The sequence below is a fragment of the Colletotrichum chrysophilum genome (genome assembly GCF_026319265.1).
Source record: "Colletotrichum chrysophilum strain AFK26 chromosome Unknown scaffold_5, whole genome shotgun sequence".
Lineage (NCBI taxonomy): Eukaryota > Fungi > Ascomycota > Sordariomycetes > Glomerellales > Glomerellaceae > Colletotrichum > Colletotrichum chrysophilum.
In genome coordinates, this window is record NW_026517292.1 from 305,247 (window position 1) to 327,999 (window position 22,753).

The window sequence follows — 22,753 nt, forward strand, 5'->3', positions numbered from 1 at the left end:
TGGATGAGATGAGATGCCCAGCTCGACGGTGTTACAGCTTCATATCAGCTCGGCCGTACCCAGACGATCTCATCTCTGAGTCACATCTTGCTGCATGGCGTCTACGTAGTCGCGGAAGATGGACCTTGGCATCCGCTGGACAACCACCTGCCGGCCAGTGATTGCGGGAAAATCATTAGAATAAGGTATATCGCCCAGCAACAGCAGTACACACACGTACGTGCCTCCCATGGCAAACACGTGAAATGACCTCAGGAAAGGTGGAAAGTGGAATGCTGGCAATCAGCCAGAGGCTTTGCGTATGAATTGTCTGGGCCGCGAACGGAATTGGGGGAGCGATCGCTGGGAGCTTCCAGGTGCCCCTGCTGGCGGAGTGTTGAACCTCACCTCACCTCCGGGGCAGAGTGAGTCCACTCTGACATTGCAATCGCTCAACGCGCGAAAGAAGGGCAGGCAGCATGTGCGAGCAGGGGCACAGGCACTCGTGGATATTCTGCCGCCGTCCACGTCGCCCAGCCCAGCCCAGCCCAGCGCAGTACTCATCCCGTCCGCCTTGCTGCGCTTTGCCTTGCCTTGGCAGAGAGTCTGAGAGGACATGTTCGTACACCGCATTCTTGACTATTGGAATGGTTTGGCACTGGTTCGCTGGGGTTGGTATGATTAGACATGGCATATCTACGCCCTCTCAAACGGACCGTCGGACGGATAGGTTTGACAGGGAAAAAGGTGGCTTGCCGAAGGCGCCCAGACGCCGCGTTTGACAGGGAAAGCCCACCACTGTCAGTCCAAAACCACACCTTAAGGCTTTATTCCGAACGAGGGAGGGACTAGAAAACCAAAATACAATAAAATAGCAAAAATAAAATGAAAATCAAACGACTCGAGGCAAAACCCCCGACACCCCCATCCCGCGTCTGGCTCCCACGGCACGCAGTCCAGCGATCCCAGGGCTCTGGTGCCATTCGAGGCGCTGGACAAGGGTTTTTCTTTCTGATGGCGGGGATGTGCCTGAATGTCCTGGACAAGGGCAGTGAGAGAGAAGCCCAGTGGAAAGAAAGGGCTTGGTGGGCTTGCTGCTCGCTCGCGCATCGGCGACCGGCCACCGAGCATGCAGCAGCGCGGGCTCCTGTGCCCCATCTTGGGGGAGACGCTGGAAGGGCGAATCCCCACTGAGGGAACGCCTCTAGAAGGCCGCCGCGCCGTCGCCGCAGCATGGCCGTGGGCGTGGGCGTGGGCGTGGGCGAGGTGGTTGCATCTGCTTGCGCCGATTCGACCGTTGGCCACAGGGCGGTGGTGGATGGGGGGCGACATACCTTACCGTAGGCGTGAGGGGACTGGAGGAGAGGGGGAGGGGAGGGGTGCGGTTTTTTTGGCAGTGTGCCCGAGTTTCTCTGGCAATTTCCAGTGCATGGTGAAAAGGTCCCAGGTCCTGGATCGGTGCCAAGCGTGTCCATTGCTCCAGAGCCCTTGGAGATGCTACGACACGACGAGTTTAGTGGTTATTTCCAGCTCGAGGTCACCTAGGTTCGGTTCGGATCTGGCCTTGACACGCCTCACTCCCCGACGGCCTCGCACCTCCCGTCCTGGTACCTTCAGAGTCAGTCAGAGGCAGAGTCAAGACCTCAGGCAGAGCAGGCAGAGAGAAATGGAACGGGAGAGACGGAAGAGCAGGATGTGTATCCGTGTGGTGCATGGTGAGGATGAGGGTGAGAGCGAGTGAGAGTCACCTCATTCATCGGCCATTCTCATCTTCACCCCCATCAGAACCCATCATAAATCTGGTGTTTGGTGTCGACGGATACCTACCTGCGCCAGGCTGGAGCCCAGCCCTGAGCCCCAAGTCAAGTCAAGTCGACCCTGACTTCGTACGCCCATCCCATCTCATCCCATCCCGTCCCATCCACCAACGAGTCTCTGCCTACCTTAAGTTGGAGATATTTATTGGTCCTTTCCACCATCTCGGGGCTCCATCGCTCGGGCCCTCCCCCTCCCCTCTTCTTTTTCCTTCTATACTTTAACCAGACTCAAGCCCGTCGCATTGCATTGCAATCTCTTTCGTCTCCCATCCTTCCGTCTGTCTGTCTACCTACCTACCTACCGACGACAGCTTGCCGAATACACATCAGCACCAGGTCGGGCACCTCTACCTTACTCCGGATATCGGCAACATCGACATCAACATCGACTTACATCACCTCTCCAACAACGACGGTGACCTCCAAACGACCAGCCAGCCTGCCCGTCATACCGATTTCGTACAGAATACCCTCGCCTCCAGTGACCGCGCCCGGCTGCTGCAGTCCACTTACACGCGCTTCCTTCCCTGTCCGGCCTCTCAACAAACCCTTTTTTTTCTCTCGTCGCCCGGACCCCTGTGCGCGCTAAGGCACGAGCTAGGCCATCCTCGACGCCACATTTCATCACCCACGTCGGACAGCTCGACCAGCTTCCCCATCCCTGCACCTCCATTGGGTGCAGCCCTTGGGACATTGGAACCGAACGACATTTCCCTGAACAAAGCGGCCAACGCTCTAAACGGGGCAGGCCCAGTCTCACTCCGCTACCTTCCTCCAGTACCTACCTACCTACCTACCTACCTACCTACCTTGGGACACTACCTACCTGGTAGCCACCAGTCCAGTAGCAGCTGCTGCCAGCAGTGGCACCCTGTGACTCCTTCCACCTTTTAGACCCCAGTCGCCGACTCTTCCACACCCTAAATCCGCCCCCATGCCTTCCGCAGTCTTTCCATACAGTCCAGGTTCGTAGATTCCTTGAACTTTCATGCTTCCTGCCCAAAAGGTCCAACCCCAAAAACTTCCCTCCCACTCGACCTTTCGGAGAAATCGCTCTTGTCCATAATATAATCGTTAACATTTCTTGTTTCCCTTGGAAAAAGACCTTGGTCTCATACAGGCCAAGCAATCTGCTCTGGCGAAACTGGCAATGAGCTCCAACACCAGGGATTCCCGCGCGCCTTCGTCATCGCCCCCAACCCATTCGAATACCAGGTCGCCCACGATCGCGGTTACCAACGGCGAACTGCCACCACCGCCCGTTTCCCATCCTCACCTCCACGATGCGCTGCTGCCTCCCCCCGCCATGGCGCATGGTCTTAGATCCATGAACGACCTCAGCGGGCCCATTGCCCTGCGCGACCGATCTCTCATTGCCTCCTCCGACACCCCTCCAGCCATGCGAAGCGTCGTCTCAACCGCCCCAAACTCGCCTAGAATGTATGTGTACAACTATATTTCTCTGTGCTGCGTCAAGAAAGCTGCTCGTAGAATTGGCGCCTTCATATAGCTTGGTATTGCATAGGTTGACTAACTTTTGCTCCTTGAACAGCCCGCCTGTAAGACAAAATTCTGGAGGAACCACCCCACGACTTCGCCCGCACCCAGCCACACTGAATGTACCCGGCATGACCGTGTCGAGAGCTTCGCCCGATGGAAAGATCAGCGACAGAGATGTTGCTGCGAAGCTCGTTATTATCATGGTCGGACTGCCTGCGAGAGGAAAATCATACATCACCAAAAAGGTGCAAAGGTACCTTTCATGGCAGCAGTACGACTCGCGCATCTTCAATGTTGGAAACAGAAGACGTGTGGCTGCTGGCGTTTCCTCGCCGATGAAGTCGCCGTTGAAGTCGCCATGGCCTCCCTCGCCACTCAAGTTTGATCCCCCGACACAAGCTGCCTCGATCCTGTTGAACGGCTTCCCTGCGCAGGGCAACAAGGAGCCCACTGAGCTGAACCTCAACACACCCGACGCCGACACTATGGATCAGTCTGCCAGATTCTTCGAGCCGACCAACGAGACTGCATCTAAGATCCGCGAGCAGGTTGCCTTGGATACTTTGGACGAGCTGCTGGACTATCTCCTTCATCAGGGAGGCTCTGTGGGCATCCTCGATGCGACCAACAGCACAGTTCACCGCCGACAGCTCTTGGTCGACCGGATTAAGGAGAGGGAGCCCAAGCTGGGTATTCTCTTCATCGAGAGTATCTGCCACGACCAGAACGTGAGTAGAGACGCGCTTTCTTCCCCTTGTTTGAAGTCGTCTAACACTAATGCAGCTCTTGGAGGCAAACATGCGCCTGAAGCTTTCGGGTCCCGATTACAAGGACAAGGATCCTCACCAGTCCCTCGCGGATTTTAAGAAGCGCGTTGCGGCTTATGAGAGTGCCTACGTACCCATCGGGGACTATGAGGAGAAGCATGACATGCAATACATTCAGGTACGTGCGCACCCATCTACAACATCGCGTCAATCACTAACACCGACTGCAGATGATTGATGTCGGTCGTAAGCTCGTCCAATACAGACTGCGCGGGTTCCTGAGCGGCGGTATCAGCTCATACCTGACAACTTTCAACCTGGCGCCGCGGCAGATCTGGCTCACCCGGCACGGACAAAGCGTCGACAACCGCCTCGGAAAGCTCGGCGGAGATTCGGATTTAACTCCCGATGGAGAGCGATATGGCAAGGCCCTCCATGACTTCATTACACAGAAGCGCAAGGAGTGGCTCATTGAGCAGAAGGACAAAATCGCCCAATCGTCGTTTCCGCCGAAGGCTGGTGACCATACCCCGCCGTACCCTGAGCTCAACCGCGAGCTGGAGGAGAAGAACTTTTGTGTGTGGACGTCAATGTTGAAGCGTAGCGTCCAGACAGCGGAGCATTTTGATGCTGATGACGACTACGACGTAAAGAACTGGGCGATGTTGAACGAGCTTAACGCAGGCCTGTTTGAGGGCATGACGTACGAAGAGATTGCCAGGAGATTCCCTGGCGAGTACAAGAAGCGCGCTGAGGACAAGCTTCACTACACTTATCCGGGTGTTGGAGGTGAGGGATACCTCCAAGTCATAGCCCGCCTTCGCGACATGGTGCGCGAAATCGAGCGCATCGAGGACCACGTCCTTATCATCGGCCACCGCTCGGTCTGCCGAGTTCTCATGGCCTACTTCATGGATCTTACCCGCAACGAGATTGCGGACTTGGATGTTCCCTTGGGTATGCTGTACTCGATTGAGCCCAAGCCTTACGGATACGATTTCCACGCATACCGCTACAGCGCGGACAAGTCGACATTCTCCGAAATTCCCAACTACCGCCCGCAGCGCACCGTCGACCGCGCTGCCTGAGCTCAGAGAACAGGGCATTCTGGACTGTATTATATTACGACGACACTTGTACAACAATAATGGGTAATGTTTCGCTTGGGCGTTTGTGGGGTGCGAGGTTAACTCAACTACGACTATGATGTTTTTTTGCTTGGGAGTGTGGGATAGAAACGGTTCCTGCAGATGATTGTTTTTTCAGCACATGGACTTCTCGACATTGTTAGTGGAAGGGTCGAAGCATTTGCAAGGCGTTTGGGAATCGAAGAAGACCGTCTCACAGCACACAGGTCAAAAAAAGATACCCATATGACGCACAACGATACAAGGAAGCCTCGCGGCTCCTTCTTGCTACCATTTGCAATAGCTTTGTCAGAAACAAACATTCATACACAGAACACAACACACTAGAGCCTGAATCGGCCTTTAGCTAGCAACGTAGATCAAAAGAAGTCTATCATATCTGATAATCTAGCCAGGTGCAGCAGCTGCCAGATGTGAATGGCGTCGTCGGAAGATGCATGTAACAAGGCACGACTGGCCTGACTAACAGGTATCACTTGCAACATTGGACTCGGCGCTGACAGGTGATGACAGACTGAGGGGCTCCGCTCTGGTGCACTAGCGGCGCAGACATGGCAGGTCGCTTCGGTTCCCGTTCCGTGGGTTAAGGGGTGGCGTGATTGGCAGGACCGACGTTGTGGTTTTGACATGTCGGGTGGTTTGTCACACTCGACGTGGGATGTTTGTACGGGCCGAGGAACCAGATGCTTGTTTGGCCGTGGATCTGTGAGGTCGTGTTCAGTCATCTGCATGGCAGAGGCGCCGAGAGATGAGGCTCTGTAGTCGGGCCGGCGGATCAGGAGACGAAGGCTATGGTTCAGCGATAAATACTGCGAGATTTAGTATGGTATGGATCTCCGGGTGAGGCTCTGCGGGAGTTGGATGGAAAGATCCCAGGTCAAGGAGTGTGTGGGTGTACGGATAGGCTGTTCGAGGTCGGACCGGGAGGTCACGAGATTTATGAGTTGGATTGAGGCTGGCGGGAATGATGTTCCCCGACGGCGGCCTATCTTGAGTGGTTTTGACGGGGGAGAGGGTAGATCCAGGGGCGGCGGGGTCGGATCGTGTGGTGTGATGATTGCGGCGGCTCCTTTTCGGTGTGAATTTCAGGGGATCGGGTCAAGGTGTACAGGACGGCTCGTCTCCGAAGGGCGAAGGAAGGCCGAGATACTTCGGAGATCCAAAGTTCAGTTCATTTTGGGCTTATATTCCTCGGTAGATGTAGTGTGATGATCATGGTCAGCTTTAGGGGAGGCTGGCTCGGTGATTGAGTTGATCTCGACTGCTCTGTTCGGGGGTTAGAACAGAGTCGAGAATTAGCGGATCGCTTGCGGGCCTCGTCTTTAAATTCCATGTACCCCCATTTTCGGCATGGCTCGTGAAGAAGATGAAGTAGCCGTTTGGGGGAGTAGTTGGATAGTGTCTAGCTGTTTAGAATCAGAGGGGGGCATCATCGCCGTCGGGATGTGAGTCTTTCAGCGGTGAGGCAGGCTACGCACAGTGGTCACCAGAGTGATCTTCAAAGCTTGATGGCGTCTCCTGGGTATTCTGCATCTGGATGATTCTAGACTACGTAGTATACAGGCGATATAGTGTCCAGAGCCTTTCGTTTCTGAGTGCTTCTCAGGGGTGGCCCTGAACCGTTTGGTGCTCTATGGAGGGCATTTCCTCCAGCTTGTCGAAGCCTCGAAGCGAGAGGCAGGTGAAGTCGCAGTTAAAGACTTCCTTCATATTTCACAAACAGAACAAATCGTTTGAGGTAAGAATCTGAGCTACAGAATAGTTCATACAGACCACCGTCTATGGATATAAACTTATTTCTGCAATACAGGTATAGACAATGATGAGGATCGACGAAGACATACTAGGAAGAATATGTTCATTGTAATAGGTGAAGATACCATGGAATATCGCGATGGCATATTAAGCCACGTAGTCCGTGGAAAGTAACTATCCTAATATCTGTGGACGTTGATTTGTACTTGGTCCTGATAGGAAGCCAGCTAACAAATTGGTAACCTATGCCAGTAAGTATTTAACTTATTGTAGCGACTAAAAGAAGCCTGGAAACATAGGCACTTGGAGTTATTCTTAATTCCTGCGCAATAATATAGTACATGAATATCGAACGGGAATCTTCTCGCCCAGATGGAGTAATTACAATGTGAATGGCACACAAAGCCAGCGTTGTAAGTCAACCTCTCACCGACACTGCTTCTCGGTGAGTGCCCCAGGTGGGTCTGCAAGCATCAAGTAGCGTCTACCTTCATTCGTCGTTTGCAATGCCAGGGGCGCTTGTACTCGCAACCTGGAACGTTGTCCGTTGCCTGGTCGCTCCCCACCAATCAGTGGAGCTGTTGCTGAGAGCTCTCCCAAACCTCAAAATTTCCATCCCCAAACGCGCCTGATCATCATCGGATCGCGTCCACCGTCTTCACTACTGCCATTCCCACGCCCATCGCAGCGCTCAATCCGAATTCGACCTGACGCGCTCACGATATCACCATGTCGCTCTTCGGCAACAAGCCCTTGGGTGGCGGCATCCTGGGCGGCTCGACCAGCACTCCCCAGCAGGGAGCGACGACCGGCGGAGGTCTCTTTGGACAAGCGACACCCGGTGCCCAGCCTGCGAGCACGACGCCTGCATCCGGTGGGCTCTTTGGCAACTTGAATCAGAACAAGCCTCAGGCCAGCGGTGGACTCTTTGGCGCCTCGACGACACAGCAACCGGCGCAGCAGCAGTCTTCTCTGTTCGGCCAGCCTGCGCAACAGCAACAAGGACAACAGCAACAAACGGGCGGCCTCAGCTTGGGCGGCTTGGGAGGTCTCGGGGCATCGACAGCGCAGAAGCCATCCCTCTTCGGTGGCGGCCTCGGCGGCAACCAGAATCAAACGCAGGCCGGCACGACACTCAGCCAGACTACTACCAATCCCCTTGCCAGCTCTCTCTTCCCCCAGCAGGGACAGCAGGGACAGCAGCAGCAACAACAGCAGAACCAGAACACGAACAACCAATCGCAAGCTCAGCAGGGCCAGACCTCTGGCGCATACTTCGACAGCCTTTTTGCAAAGAGCAAGAGGCAGGGAGATGGCGAGAGCGGCGTCGAGGACCTCCCCAGTTTGCAGCTCGGCCTGGGTGACCTGCGCCAGCGCCTGAAGAAGCTGGGAACCAAGGCCCAGGAGCGCCCTTCCGATGGCAGAGCACATTACCTCCTCGCCGCGTCTGGTGTCGACCCCGGAACGGCTGCCAGGGACCTCGGATCCCTCGACCTTCAGACCGGCCGTGTTGAGAGACCGACTGGCTACTCGCCCGCCGAGATCGACGTCGAGACCTACCTCGCGAACCTCCAAACGAAGACTACAATGAGCATGATTGCCGACGGCCTCGAGAGATCCGTTCGCGATTTTGATAACTTTCTGGAGGACAACGTGACGATGGAGTGGGAGAACCAGCGCAAGCGTATCTACGAACACTTTGGAATCAAGCCTCGCGAAGAGGCATCGTTCGGAGGCGCGGCGTCCATGAGGGAGTCAACTGGCGGTTTTGGTCGCTCACGCCGCACCAAGAGTCAGGCGGCTGGCGCTCGCTCCGGTAGAGCCAGTGTCCTGGGCAAGTCCAGCATGCACCGTTCTGTCATTGGCAACGCCAGCAAGATCGGCACGCATCAGCCCGAGTTCTCCGATGTTGACCGCTCTACCGATAACGGCGGATCTCTGACCGGCCACATCAACACTGACGACAGGTCTCTGCGCGAGAAACAGAGCAAGCTTTCCGAAAAGGTTCGCAGCCTCAACTCGGCTCGCCTTATCAACCACCCTTACCCTATTCTTTCAGCGCTCGCAGACGTTGAGCACCGCTCTCTCGACCCGTATGCCCCGCACATTGTCGAGGCATACCATGCCGTTAGAGAGATTGTCGGTGAGGATCCTGAAGCCGAGACCACCATCAATGGTGCCACGGCCAAGGAGAGACAATTTGCCAAGATGTACTTGGACGAGTCCCCCAACTCGTCCAACTCGATAGCCATGCGGAAGCGGCTACTTGAGGGTGCCAACAAATTTCTGGAGAAGCAGTTCTTGCAGGAAGTTGAAGGTCTTATTTCAAAACATCCCCACGAGGCCAACCTCGGCGGTCGTCCCGATATCGTTAGCAAGATTAGAGCGTATATCCGCCTGCGATCAGCCAGAAAGGATCTGGTGCCTGACAACACGGAACTTCAGCAAGTCGGGGGAGAATACGTCTGGGCCATCGTCTTCTACCTGTTGCGGTCTGGTAACGTTAGCGAGGCGGCCAAGTACGTTAATGATAACGGCAACCAATTCCGCAGCATCGACCGGACATTCCAGAGTTACCTCAACGGTTACGCATCTAACGAAGACCGTAGACTTAAGAGGACGCTGCAGGACAGATGCAACGCCGAGTACACTCAAAGAGTTCGCAATGCCCCCGACAACTCCATCGATCCCTTCCGTATGGCCTGTTACAAGATCATTGGTCGTTGCGATTTGAACAACCGCAGCCTTGACGGACTTAACACCGACATCAATGACTGGATCTGGCTTCAGTTCAACCTTGCCAGAGAAGGCGACCGCTCAGTCGAGGTTGCCAGTGAGGCGTACGGTCTCTCCGAATTGCAGTCGAGTATCAAGGAGATTGGTGCTAAGCATTTCCCCAAGTCCTCGTCTGAAGACAACAGCGGCAGCTTTGGCATGTTCTTCTACTTGCAGGTTCTCTCCGGCATGTTCGAGGAGGCCATTGCCTACCTCTACCCCTTTTCGTACGTTGATGCGGTCCACTTCGCCATCGCCCTGGAATACTATGGTCTGCTCCGTCCTTCCGATCCATTCAGCGCTTCGAACGACCTGCGCAGCCTGAACGTCAAGGACCTGGTCCAAATCAACTTTGGCAGAATGATTGGATACTACACCAGGGACTTCCGTGCTGCCGACGTCGTTTCGGCCGTGGACTACCTGACCCTCATCTGCCTCAACATGGACCTGGCAGGCGAGGCCGGCCGCCGCCATGCCAACCTCTGCTGGGAGGCCCTCCGCGAGCTCGTCCTCGAGACAAGAGAGTTTAGCAAGCTCATTGGCGACATTCGTCCCGACGGCCAGCGGATTCGCGGCATCATCGAGGAGCGTGGCCCGCTAATTGGTCTGACGGAGGAGAACGATTTCATCAACACAGTCACCGTACAGGCTGCCAGCTTCGCAGACGAAAACGGCCGTACCACCGACTCCGTCCTCTTGTATCACTTGGCTGGCGAGTACGACACCGTCGTATCGATCGTCAGCCGTGCCTTGAGCGAGGCCATCTCTCTCGAGATTGGCGAGGACCCCATGCGCCTGATGCCCGTCAAGCCCCGTGCCGCTGGCCAGGAGGCCGCGGCCGGCAGCAGCCTCAGCCTGGCGTCCATCGACGACCCCGTCGAGCTTGCGCGTACCATGATGTCCATGTACGAGCGCGATGCCATGTTCCATCGCAAGATCCAGGACCAGAACAAGGTTGCCTGCCGCGTCCTGTTGGAAATGAGCACCATCAAGTCTCTTGTCGAAGCCGGCCAGTGGGCTCAGTGTCTCGACGTAAGTAGCAACCTCCTCTCCTCGCGAAACCCCCAGACTAACATCTGCTGCTAGAAAATCCGCTCCCTGGAGATCCTCCCCCTGGACGCCAGCGGCGACCCAAGCATCATCCGCGCCTACGCCTCAAAGTTCTCGGGCCTGTCCCAGCCCGTCTCCATCAACGTCCCCAACCTGCTCATGTGGACCATCATCTGCTGCACCCGCCAGCGCGACCAGCTGACTGGCGGCCAGTTCAGCGGCAACGAGGGTACCCGCCGCATGATGGTCGAGCAGATGAGGCAGATGACGCTCGACCTGACCACCTACACCAGCCAGCTGCGCTACCGCTTCCCACCCCACCTGCACGAGGCTCTTGCCAGGGCCTCGGCGGAGTAGAATGGCGGCTCATCGCAGCATGTATTTTGACGCGTTGTTGGTTTTTTGTACATTTAGCATGGGTTAAAATGAGCAGACGACGAGATCTGCTTGCAGGGAGGAGAAAAGAGAAATGAAGATGAAACCGCTCTCGGTGGCGTAATTTCGCTTTTGAGTAATACAGCAACCAGATGAGGCTGAATAGATGATACCTTTACGACGAATGCTGTCCCAAGTTTATGATATGTGGTGGCATCACTGAGAACCTGCAGAAAGTTGTTGTAGTGACTAAGAGGCACAATGTTGATTGCCTGCTTCTTTACTAAATTTCACTCGTTGTGGGTATCATACGATACAAACTGCCAAAACCTTGAGCCCAAACGCCCATTCTGATCCCGCATCTAATGGAAAGAAAACCAAGCCCAATGCTGTTTGATTGGACAGCTCAGCCACCGCGTCCACGTCCACGGGGACGCCCACGGGGCCGGCCGCGGCCACGACCCCTTCCACCCCCCCTGCCCGTCAAAGAACCTCGTGAATAGCCAGGAGAACCAATACCGCTCTCGGATTCAGACGACGAAGAAATTTCGCTCTCCGACTCCGAGTCGGACCCCCCAAGTTTGACAATTGTTGGCCCATTGGAAGGTCTGCCTCGTCGCGGCCGTGGAGGACTCGGGCTCGCACCTGGAATTCCGGAGTCGGGAGAAGATGCGGAAGACGGTGAGCCTCCTGGAGCGGCGAAGTCTCCGTCATTCTCGTCTTTTTGCCAGCGTCTGCCCGTCGTGTTTGGAGGGGGCGGCGTCATATCGGGAGTCGAATCTCTTCTCGCTCTGCCCGGAGGGGGAGGTGTCAAGTCAGGCGTAGAATCCCTCGTCGTTCTGCCTGGCGGGGGAGGCGTCATATCGAGACTTTGCTCCTTGGACGCATCTCTAGCTGAGTTCCCCGGCGGCGGCGGCGTCATGTCTGGAGTCGGCTCCTTTGATATTTCTCTGGCTGGCACAGCGACTTCTTGAGGCTCAGACGGACCCTCGGATGGAACATGCGCACTCTCTGTCGTTAGATTCGGCGTCGGCTGATTGCTCTGCTCACCAGCTGGTCTCTCTGACGGGGCCGGTGTAGCGGATGGTGTACCCTTGGCGCTATCTCTGCGAGAGGTGATCCTAAACTTCTTGCCGCGAGCTCTGACGCGGGCCGCCATGGACATCATCTGACTTGCGCCAGCCGGAGGGGGTGGAGGAGACTTATCGCCGTTATCCTCCACGGCAACCGGGGCAGTGGTCTTGTTCTTGGGTGGCCGGCCACGCCGTTTCTTGACTGGCTGCGCGCTCGCACCTTCGATGGATTTCGTGACAGATTGCTGAGTGTCCTCGCCAGCCAACTCACGCTCCAACTCGGCCTCCAGTTCAGCTTCGGTGACATTGTGCCCTCCAGGCTCATCATCATCGTCCTCGGCGTAAATGCTGTTTCGGGGGTTGAATGAGCTAGCTCCATCAATGGTGACGACACCACTAAGCCTTGATCTTCGAGATGCGCGCTCCTCTCGTCTCTTGGCTGCAACGTCTGACGCAGATTGCTTCGGTACAGCAGCCGCTCTGGTGGCCGAGGCCGGAGTTGAGCTTGCATCCCTTGGCGGCCTCCCACGTCTCTTAGGGACCTTCGGCGTTTCGGTAGCAGCCGCGGCAGCAGCATCGGTTCCCTTCTGGATGAGGGCGCGAATGGCATCGGACGCAAGATCCAGAGGATCAGTGCTACTGTCGCCAGGTTGCTGCTCATCATTTTCGACCAGAGGCTTGGCTTTGTAAGCAGGGACCATGTCCTCCGGGTCGTCAATAACGGGCTCCTCAACTTCGGCGTAAGACACCTTAGGTCTTGCATGTCGTAGTTCTGGAACGTTCGCAGGGAAGGACGGAGGCCAAGGCGTGGCCCATCCACCCCTCCAGCGCTGTGGGCCCTCTACGTCCTGTTGCGCCTCTCTCTCCAGCTGAGCCGACGGATCGTCGTCGACGGTCAAGCCGCCTTCACCTGCCTCGCCGGACTCACCGCTGGCGGCTGCGGGAGCGGCGTCAGGAACGGCGGATCCGAACAACGCAGGATCCATGGCAGACTCGTCTGTTACGTTGTCCTTCTTCGGCTTCTTTCTGTGGTGACTGCGTGGCGCATTGAAGTCCGGATCAAGATCGTTCTCGTGCTTCGCTTTCCTCTTGGCAGCTTTAAGGGTCTTCTTGAGGAATTCAGCCTCCTCATCGAAGACCATAGCGTCGGCTGAAGGCATTTGAAACGGATCAAACAAAATCTGATCAGGCCCGGATGGCTCGTAATAACCCATTCCAAGCATGCGTTGACCGCCCATTCCCATGGGGTCTGGGTAAGCCGACTGGTCCCAGTTGCCATTCATGCCCATGTCGGCGAACGGTACGGGCTGTTCATGTTGCTGAGACATGTCGACATCGCCGTTAAAGCCATTTTCGCCATTAAGTTGCTGCGTATCGTGTCCGTCGAGGATATGGCTCTGATCTCCATAACCATTCGCACCGTTCGATGCCGAATTGGCGCCGTTCGCAATATCCTCGGCTGCAACAGCTGCCGGCTCCTGGGCTTTGGCAGTGTCGGCTTGTTCTCGTAATTGCTTCATGCGCTTGCTGTTCGTACTTCGGCCCTCTTCGCCTGACGCCTTCAGCCAGTTCAAGTTATGCACGCGGAAATCGACAAGCGCTTCAACGCTTCGGTCGTCAGCGATTGGTCGTGTGTCATGGCCGAGGAGAGTGTTCTTTGGCGTGTACGGCTTGGTTGTCCCGGCACGACGGCACGCGCCGCAGTTGCAAATGCCCAAGCATCTTGGGCAGAGCCAATTCTCGTTCTCTTGCACCGTTTGGGGCATCATGTCGAAGGCGCGGTAGAGAACTCCGTAACAGAATCCTTCCTTGCACTCTGGATTGGAGCACATCTGGACCTTGTAGGCATAATCCTTGTGACAACAGACGTGGCAACGGCGAAGATCTCCCTGCTTCTTCTTTCGCTTATACTTCTTCTTCTTCGGCTTTCCATTGTCATCGAGATCCGGCTCATCTTCGGACTCGGACAGGCGCTTCTCCTCCTCGATCTTGGAAATGTCCTTGAATGGTCGTCGGCGCAAGCCCTCCTGGCAAATCTGGGCGAGCGCTTTCTTGCCACGTCGGCTACGGGCGATCTCGAGAGGTTGCGGAGACAGCTCCATGTCAACGAAGCCATCATTTTTGATGACCATTGAGCGCCAGAGCTCATAGTTCTCAGTGAGCTCTGACCATTTCCACTGCTCACACCACTGCAGCTTGGAGACGCAGAGGCAAGATCGTCCCATGGCGTAGCATTCCATGCAAACATCGTATGCATCCTCATCGCCATTAACAAGAGTTCGCACGCAATGCTTGCATGTCAAAAATCTGTTGAAAATATTTGATCTGCAATATGAGCAGGTGACGCATGAATTATACTCGACGAACTCGATGTTGTTTTCCTTGGTTGCAAACATCTCGTCGACAAGAATCTCGGTGAAAAGGGAGAACAGATGTCGGAAATCCTTGGCGAGCTGCTTGAACCGTGAAGATGAGCGGAAGAGTTCAGAGCCTAGTCCAAAGATACCCATCTCGCTGTTATCTTCCGCCTGCAACATCTGCGCGTAATACTTTTTTAGGGTGTAGTAGATTATCGCCTTGTTCTTGTACTGCTCATCACGGCAGACTAGACGAGCCTTGGGAAGAGCTTCGTGGAGTGCCATATCCAGCGTCTCAACTGTCGTCCGGTTCCAGGCGACTTTCATGGTACGTGTACCTCTGTTCCAGACTTGATGAGGTGCCAGAGGTGGGATAAGGATGAAGTCACCAGGCTTCTGCTCAACAATGTAGACTGGGAAGGTCGCCTTCTTCCAGGCGTTGATCTGTGCGAAGTGCTTCTCAATCTCAATGTCGTGTCCCAGCATGGAGAGAAAGTATTCGCGGACAACTTCTCGATCCTTGGTTTCCGTCATGAACCAAATGGAGCTGCCTGGCTTCTCTCCGTTTTCACTTCCTGACGCCTCCACCATGATGTTCTGTCCCAAACTTGCGCACATCTCGCGATGCGCGGGGGTGTATGTTCCCTCGTGGCCGATGTAGCACATAAGGTTCTGAGCCCGCATTTCTTCCGGCAGGCTTGACATGAGATCTCCGGCAGAAGCGATCGTCTTCTCGCCCAAGCCACGGAAGACATCGCTGACCCGATTATCCGACCCTCCCTTCTCTGTGATGTTTTCGTTCATGTAAAATAGGTTCGGGGGAATCACCTTTTGAAGGTGCTCGTGCCACTCAGGTGGGCAGTCGATATCTTTGAGGTAAAGCCGCTGGCGTCGCTCGTCGCGGAAATTGTTCGGCGTCCACTGATTCGTGAGCTGCTTCATCGCTCTCAGATAGTGCCCCATGGTCATCGGAATCTCGCTTTGGCTGCCAATATCACGGACATTTTCCTCTGCAAACACGTTAGCACTCGATGTCGTATGGAGGCGTGTAGACTGACGTTTCTTGTCGTAGGTCTTCTCAAGCCATTCGCCGCCAAAAAGCCATTTCGGGAGAACATCGTTCCATTTTTCAATGACCAAAGGTTTTCCACCCTGTATGACCTGAAGTTGCACCAACTTCTCGAACTCTTGGGGACCAAGGCCTTGGATCTGTGCCGTCGAGATCCGAAGTACCCATTCAAAGTTAGGCGTCTTGTCGACAAGGCTATGAAGATCCAGATCCGGCGAGATCGGATCGAACTTCGCCTGGGGATGCAGAGCGGTCGGCATCTTGACGATCGAGGACTACCTCGCCAGGTGGGGTATCTTCCGAGACGCGTCTTTTATGAAGTCATTCGGGCTGCACGGTGTGCAAAATGCCCTCGGTGAAGTCGTAGGCAATGAGTGAGTTCGATTTTCTTTCGGCGCGTCAAGAAGCTATGGTGCACGTCGTGGGTGATGGCAGGCGCAAGTGACACGAGGCAATCGTAATAGCGCCCAGGCATGTCGCGTCGGACAAAGCTATCCAAACTTACCTACCTAGGTAGATGGGAGGAAACTCAAATGCGCGCCCAATCAAAAGGTAGGCGGGAGCACGGACCACACCCAGCTCTTTGAAGGGTCTTTGACTGGGAGCTTCTAAAATTCGGTTTCTTCGGTGGAAAAAGTGAGAACGTGGGTGGAACGCGAGACTTGTCTCCGGTATTCGGTGAGTTGTTTTCATTTCTATGCGTTTCTCCTCTGGATTTGATTATTTTCGTACGTCATGAGAGTGCAGGTGGCATTTCGTCCGGTGATTGACGTTGTTACATTCAAACGTGTAAGCGTAACCGTCTCCCATGAGCAAGCAAGGCTCATGAGAAACTGCTCGGCCTTTGACTCGACATATGCGCCGTCTAGCTTGTCCATGATTGATGTACGGCTTTTTTTTTTTTTTTTATATTTGCATCAATCCTTTTAATGTATCGCAGACCCTCATTTCGTTGTGGCGTTGCAATGCAGCCATCAATCTTGCTTTCGTGATGTCCGATAGGAGTCGACGAGGCACATTACCCCCTTGCCAAAACTTAATACTGACGTTTTCCAGTCCATAAAGATGAGGCAAGTCAGCATTCTGAGCGGCTCCTTACGGACGGCATGTAAGCCCTCACTACGGACATCGGCACTCTTGCCCACAAGGTGCTCGTCGCGGCTTGGACTTCAAGCGCATAAAAAGCCTACTACGAGCCTCATCGTCCGGAGCTCAGTCCGCCAACAACAGACAGCGCTTCACACATCTACGAAGTGTCTCACGGCCGCGGTGACGCAAGATGCTGCTGCTGCTGTAACAGGCCCTGCTGAGCCTGTCTACACACCGCCCACGACTGGGCTCCTTTCCTACCTGCCTGCATCATGGGTCCCTTACGCCGAACTCGTCCGAATCGACAAGCCTGTAGGAACGTACTATCTCTTCTTTCCATGCGTCTTCTCGACACTCATGGCGGCGCCGATGGCCATGGCAACTCCCGGCACAGTGATTGGAACCTCTCTCCTCTTCGCCTCGGGCGCTCTTATCATGCGTGGCGCAGGCTGTACTATCAATGATCTTTGGGACCGTAACCTTGATCCCCACGTCACGAGAACCAAGTTTCGACCCATTGCGCGGGGCGCCGTCACTCCTTTCCAAGGACTTGTCTTCACGGGTGCTCAGCTTCTGGCCGGGCTGGGAGTCTTGGTACAGTTTCCAACTGCCTGCCTGTTCTACGGCATTCCAAGCCTGCTCTTTGTCGCCTCATACCCTCTCGCCAAGCGCGTCACGTACTATCCCCAGGCCGTCCTCGGACTGACGTTCTCCTGGGGAGCAATGATGGGGTTCCCGGCCCTCGGTATCGACCTGCTCTCTAACAGCGCAGCATTGACAGCTGCCGCTTGTCTTTACTCTTCAAATGTTGCCTGGACGGTGCTGTACGACATGATCTACGCCCACCAAGATATCAAGGATGATGCCAAGGCGGGTATCAAGAGTATCGCACTGAAACATGACGCCGAGACGAAGCAGGTTCTGACCGGCCTGGCGGCAGTCCAGATCGGTCTTTTGGGCATGGCGGGCTTCGCTGCTGGTGCCGGACCTCTCTTCTACATCGGAAGCTGTGGAGGTGCTGCACTGACGCTTGGCATCATGATCAAGCGCGTCAACCTCAAGAGCGTCAAGGACTGTTGGTGGTGGTTCTGCAATGGCTGCTGGCTCACAGGCGGCGCGATTAGCATCGGTCTCTTTGCCGACTACATTGCACGATATATTCAAGGCGAAAAGGTGGAGGAGCAGGAGATCATAGCGTAGGAACGTGTACCAACATTGCCTGTATTCATAGCACATAGAAATCGGAATACCCTTTTCATCACGCCCGCAGCCCCATTTTTGTGTCTTGCGTAGATGATGCAATGCCTCATGTCCGTTTTGGTGACTTTCATGATGTTTTATTTCATCGACCAAAGTCTACCCCGCAGTAGTAGTCAGGACCATCCATAACCGTGTGATGCCAATGCAAGCGTAAACTCCGAGTGCCGAATTTTCTTCCACTGCCTCCCAAATTGTCGTGCCGAACGCTTAAGATCTGGGCTTCTCCTTCTTCTCCTTCCACAGGGCGAGCAGACCGACACCAGAGACCTTGACGACCTTGAAACGAACACCGGGAATATCACCCTTGGCCTTGCCCTTGCGACCGAAACCAGCCAGGAGGACCTCGTCGTTCTCGTCAACGAAGTTCAAGCAACCGTCGTTGGGGACTGTTGAAGAAATGAATGTCAGCAATTTGACCTCTCTACCACATGGTCTTCTCGTTGTGCGAAGACATTGTCCACTTCATCTTTTCCTCCAATCGCATCCAACAATAACGGGGTGGGGTATCGTACCGAAAGCAGTGACCTTCTTGCCGTTCTTGATCAACTGAACACGAACGCACTTTCGGATAGCGGAGTTGGGCTGCTTAGCCTCGACACCGACCTTCTCGAGGACGATGCCCTTGGCGTGGGAGGAACCACCGAAGGGAGAGGACTTGAAGGCGGTACCCAGAGCACGCTTCTTGTATCCAAGATCGGCCCACTTCTGGTCCTTGCGGTTAAGGCGCAGCTTGCGCGCGGCGTTGAGTCCACGAGGCATGGTTGCTTCAAGATCAAATCGTCAGTTCAGAAGTTCTGTACAAGAGGTTTATAAAAAGGGCGTGGGTTCGGAAATTCGTCGTCGTCGGTTGATTGGGATTCGTCGGCAACGGATGCGAAGGGCTTGGGTATGATGGCGAACGTACCGATTTGTTTGGGGGTATCGCGAGTCTTGACTTGGTGGTGACGGTATGGGCCTGCGTACGTCGAAAAAGTTGACCTGACCCAACTGAGCTGGCCCAAGGGAATTTTCGTAGGGTTTGGTGGCCCTAGAGTCAGTCGACGAACTGCAAAAAGTTGCAGTCACGTGTAAGGTGGTCTGAGCTTCGAGCGAGCCGAGTGGCTGGTGCTGGCTGAACGAGCCACTTCTTTGGTCCAATCATGCATCGGCCAGGTCACCTCAATCGACGAACCCCACGTCTCTGCAGGCTTGACTAGGGTGCCCCCAGGTCCGCAACTTACCGGTCTCTCAACCAATCCGAGCAGATGCCGTCAGGTTCAAGAGATGCTGTCTCAGGCGCGAAGTCCAGGGCGTGGAATGTTCACGACGACACGCAAAATGTAGGCATGTCTCAATCGGCCAAAAGCAAAGGAAAGCAGCGGGATCCCCCGCCATCCCTCTTCCTCCATCCCTCCCCAGCTGCCTCTCATGCATCGCTCCCAGGCATCCTCGCGCCAGGTGCGCCGGCAGCAACTACATCTACAGGCGTCCCACCGTTACCGCCCCAAGTCATGAGCCTGCAACGCAACGGATCTCTTCACACTGGCTCAGTGGTCACGCCGTCCGTCGCCAGGCCGGCTGGTCGTAACCTCAAAACGGCAGACAGTGCTCGCAGTACCGACAGGACAGACGCCTTGTGGGCTGAGATGCAGGCAACATTGGAGGAGGTCGAGCTGTCTGCATCCGGCGGAACTCATGTTTTTGGACCGGACCACGACCGCAAGCTGGAGGAGCTGCGAGCCGCTCAGATTGCCCTGGCCCAAGCCTGGGCGCGCAGCGAGGCCGACGAGGCAATTGAGACGGGACAGCGATCCAACGCGTCCGCGGCAGGGGAAGAAGTTCGCAACTTGAAGAGTGCCGTTCTCGGAGAGACAGGCATGGGGTCGGATGGCGGTGACGGACCGCGAAGTACGGGGACCGGTAGCGCTCGACCGGGAAGCAGTGGGGGAACGGAGCGTCTCGGAGCGAAGCTTGAGCAAGAGACGGAAGTGGACATTCTGCTTGCTCGGAAGAGACGGGAGGCCAACGACCGCTACTTCCAGCGAGTCAACCAGGGCGTGTTGGATGTCGTGGCCAAGCTTGAGGATGTTGCCGTTGCCATGCGGGCTGTCGAGCAGGAGACTAAGGACATCTGGGCCGAGAACGACAGCACGACCGGTAGTGCAAAGGATTAGAGGCCTCCATGGGTTATGCAAGCGATCTGGTGCTCCCAGTAACACAGTATCTTGCATACGGATTGCACCAACAACTTGTTTTGGGGGGTTACTTGAACGGCTTGGAGTTTGTCAAAGGACACGAATCGGCGTTGAGGAGTCAAATGCACACCACTTGGAGAGCCAGCAGGTCAGTTGTACTGGTAATGAATCGCAATCGTTTGCGTCCCTATGCTCAGCCAGCGGCTAAATCCACAGCTCATGAATATGCGCCCAATGTGATGGATGGGGGTAGCAGGATACTGGAACATGCAAACCTCGAACGAAACCGTCTACACGTGACTCAGGCGGAAGTGTTGGAGTGGACGGAACTGCCAAGAGGTGGTTCGCAGTGTTTGGGGGCAGATGGTTATGCAATCTGGCACCCTGGCCCCCCCATTCCCTCCCCCTAGAGCACGGTGTGGACGGGTTGTCCCATCACTGCCGGCTCCACCCACTCTCAGTGCAGTGTGATGGGCACGTCCAGAACCAATGACGCCGCGCCCACTGCACCTCTCAGGGCAGGTGGTACCTGTAGGAGAACGAGGTTGGCTGCTAGTGGCCTACTGCAGCGATGAAGTGTCTTTCCTCATCAAGCAGCTCGGCCAGTAACAAACAGAATTCCGCCACCGGACCGTACCTACTGTCCAAGCAGGAGACATTGCTGTCCTTCCTCCCTACCTGTACCCAGGAACTGCACTGTCGAACTTGTTTCTTGCATCAACCCTTACACTACTCGCCTCGCTCCATCTCCGTCTCCGTCCCCAGCAAACAACCATTTAACACCCGCGAATCCCCCACCCAGCTGTCAGCAGACCCTTGGTGGCTTCATTTACCGCATAATACGAAGAGCCCTCGCCATTTCCGCCTGTTCGTGCAACCCCTCGAAATCGGTCGATACAAAGTCGCTCTGACTGCACTGCCCGAACTACCCGCCCACTTTTCAACTCTAAAGCGCTCATCACCAAACACCTTTGACTCCGACGACCGTCGACCTCTACCCGTCACGATGAGATTTTCCGCCTTCCTGACCGCCGTCCTCACCGCCGTCTCCGGCGTCGTCGCCGTCGACCAGATGAAGTCCGTCATCATCTGGACCGACAAGAAGTCCGTCACCCAGGACATGATCGATCGTGCCAAGGCCGCCATTGTTGAGGCTCAGGGACAAATCACCCACACCTACAACATGCTCGATAACTTCAGGTAAGACTCATTGGAGACCTCAGGGCGCGGTCTGCTGTGACCCGCGTTCCATGCTGATTCTCCTATGCAGGGGTTTTGCTGCGATTGCGCCAGCCAAGGCCCTCGACGACATCAAGGCTTTTGGCGGTGATGACATGAACGTCGACGAGGACCAGATTGTCAGCGGCTAAGCTCAACGTGTCGCCTCATCAAACTCAAGATGCCAACACCGATGACACGACTTGCGATACGATTATTGTGTGAAAGATTCGACCAATAAAAAAGGACTTTGACTATGGCTGGACTAGGTCACGAGGGCAAATGATATCCGCCCCCTTCCCGGCGGCTGCGACAGGGACAAGCAAGGAGGCACTTTTTATCCCCCCATTTTCGTCATAGACGGGTTTTTGCTACGGAGTCAGGAGTTTCCCGCCCTTTATAAAGCGTCTCCGGACGCCATTAGTATCAAATAGGACCAGGAGACGGGTTCAGACCGCCAGTAGCTGAATCCTACCCAATGCCCCAAACCAAAAAATCAATAGTAAGCATACGCTTTGCCTGAATCGGCCACAGCTGCTCCCAAGAGTGAATGGAATGTAGGATCTCGCCAAATGCGACAAGACCAACGTCATGGCGGCCCGGTGGATGAACAGTCGCCGAAGACAGGACGGATGCGGCTGAGAACCACATGGCGAGCGACGTCAACAGCAAGCCTTATGTACGGGAACTCCTTCAGCCTCCCGGTGACAGTCCAAACAGGAGACGATGTGCCTGAGGAGTGGAGAGCGAATCGTGTGCGGCGCAAATTCGCAGATCAAAAGCGGATTTCCTGCCAGGTCCCAGCTTCCCCACTGGACGGTCCAGAATCCCCATTGAACTTGATGAGAAATGGATATGTCACCATGCGGCGCAATTTCTGTTCTTCCAGGCTTACGTATCGTCCAGAGTGCTCTCTCGTGCCCTCGTCCCGCCAGTGTGCAGCTCAGCAGCTGAAAAAGGGGGCGGCATGCTGTATCATTAGGGGGTACTCTGTGGGACGAAGGCCGGTGTTTCTAATGTTCCTCGGACAGTTTGCCAATTGGGCGTGTGGACTCCTGATGAAGAATACAAGGTCATGTCACAGACGAGTCAAAGCGCGCTGTGGGGGAATCATTGGCAAGCCACGCTCCAGACGCCAGTGTCACTTTGGGGAAGATGCGATTTCAAGAATCGCGATGAAGAGAATGCGAGGGTCTTGGAAGCAAGAGGAGAGTGCCGTCGGGTTGTATCTCTGCTGAGCGGGAGACAATACGCCCAAAGCAACCCTACGGCAGCGACCGTGCCGAACCAACGTTCCCAAGCGTCTACGGAGCTGTCGAAGTGGGCAATCTAGGCGTGAGGATCTGA

The 22,753-nt window shown here is 55.3% G+C and overlaps 7 protein-coding genes across 7 annotated transcripts; 5 read left to right on the forward strand and 2 right to left on the reverse strand.

The window, feature by feature from the left end:
* Positions 1-3,424: 3,424 nt before the first annotated feature.
* Positions 3,425-5,151, forward strand: COL26b_001188 (uncharacterized protein; the record flags this gene model as incomplete). The annotated part of the gene is made up of 3 exons (XM_053174144.1): positions 3,425-4,024; positions 4,080-4,241; positions 4,294-5,151. 3 exons carry the CDS (start codon positions 3,425-3,427, stop codon positions 5,149-5,151), a joined length of 1,620 nt encoding a protein of 539 aa, XP_053041854.1.
* Positions 5,152-7,695: 2,544 nt separating this feature from the next.
* On the forward strand, positions 7,696-11,148 carry NIC96 (nuclear pore complex subunit; the record flags this gene model as incomplete). The annotated part of the gene is made up of 2 exons (XM_053174145.1): positions 7,696-10,773; positions 10,828-11,148. 2 exons carry the CDS (start codon positions 7,696-7,698, stop codon positions 11,146-11,148), a joined length of 3,399 nt encoding a protein of 1,132 aa, XP_053041855.1.
* A 936-nt stretch (positions 11,149-12,084) lies between these two features.
* Positions 12,085-15,925, reverse strand: COL26b_001190 (uncharacterized protein; the record flags this gene model as incomplete). The annotated part of the gene is made up of 2 exons (XM_053174146.1): positions 12,085-12,173; positions 12,217-15,925. The coding sequence occupies 2 exons, from the start codon at positions 15,923-15,925 to the stop codon at positions 12,085-12,087; spliced, it is 3,798 nt and encodes a 1,265-aa protein (XP_053041856.1).
* Positions 15,926-17,111: 1,186 nt separating this feature from the next.
* On the forward strand, positions 17,112-17,954 carry COL26b_001191 (uncharacterized protein; the record flags this gene model as incomplete). The annotated part of the gene is made up of 1 exon (XM_053174147.1): positions 17,112-17,954. One exon carries the CDS (start codon positions 17,112-17,114, stop codon positions 17,952-17,954), a length of 843 nt encoding a protein of 280 aa, XP_053041857.1.
* Positions 17,955-18,221: 267 nt separating this feature from the next.
* Positions 18,222-18,773, reverse strand: CRP28 (40S ribosomal protein S23; the record flags this gene model as incomplete). The annotated part of the gene is made up of 2 exons (XM_053174148.1): positions 18,222-18,400; positions 18,527-18,773. 2 exons carry the CDS (start codon positions 18,771-18,773, stop codon positions 18,222-18,224), a joined length of 426 nt encoding a protein of 141 aa, XP_053041858.1.
* Positions 18,774-19,504: 731 nt separating this feature from the next.
* COL26b_001193 (uncharacterized protein) lies at positions 19,505-20,167 on the forward strand (the record flags this gene model as incomplete). Its single annotated transcript, XM_053174149.1, has 1 exon — positions 19,505-20,167. The coding sequence occupies one exon, from the start codon at positions 19,505-19,507 to the stop codon at positions 20,165-20,167; it is 663 nt and encodes a 220-aa protein (XP_053041859.1).
* Positions 20,168-21,194: 1,027 nt separating this feature from the next.
* COL26b_001194 (uncharacterized protein) lies at positions 21,195-21,558 on the forward strand (the record flags this gene model as incomplete). Its single annotated transcript, XM_053174150.1, has 2 exons — positions 21,195-21,388; positions 21,459-21,558. 2 exons carry the CDS (start codon positions 21,195-21,197, stop codon positions 21,556-21,558), a joined length of 294 nt encoding a protein of 97 aa, XP_053041860.1.
* Positions 21,559-22,753: the final 1,195 nt, after the last annotated feature.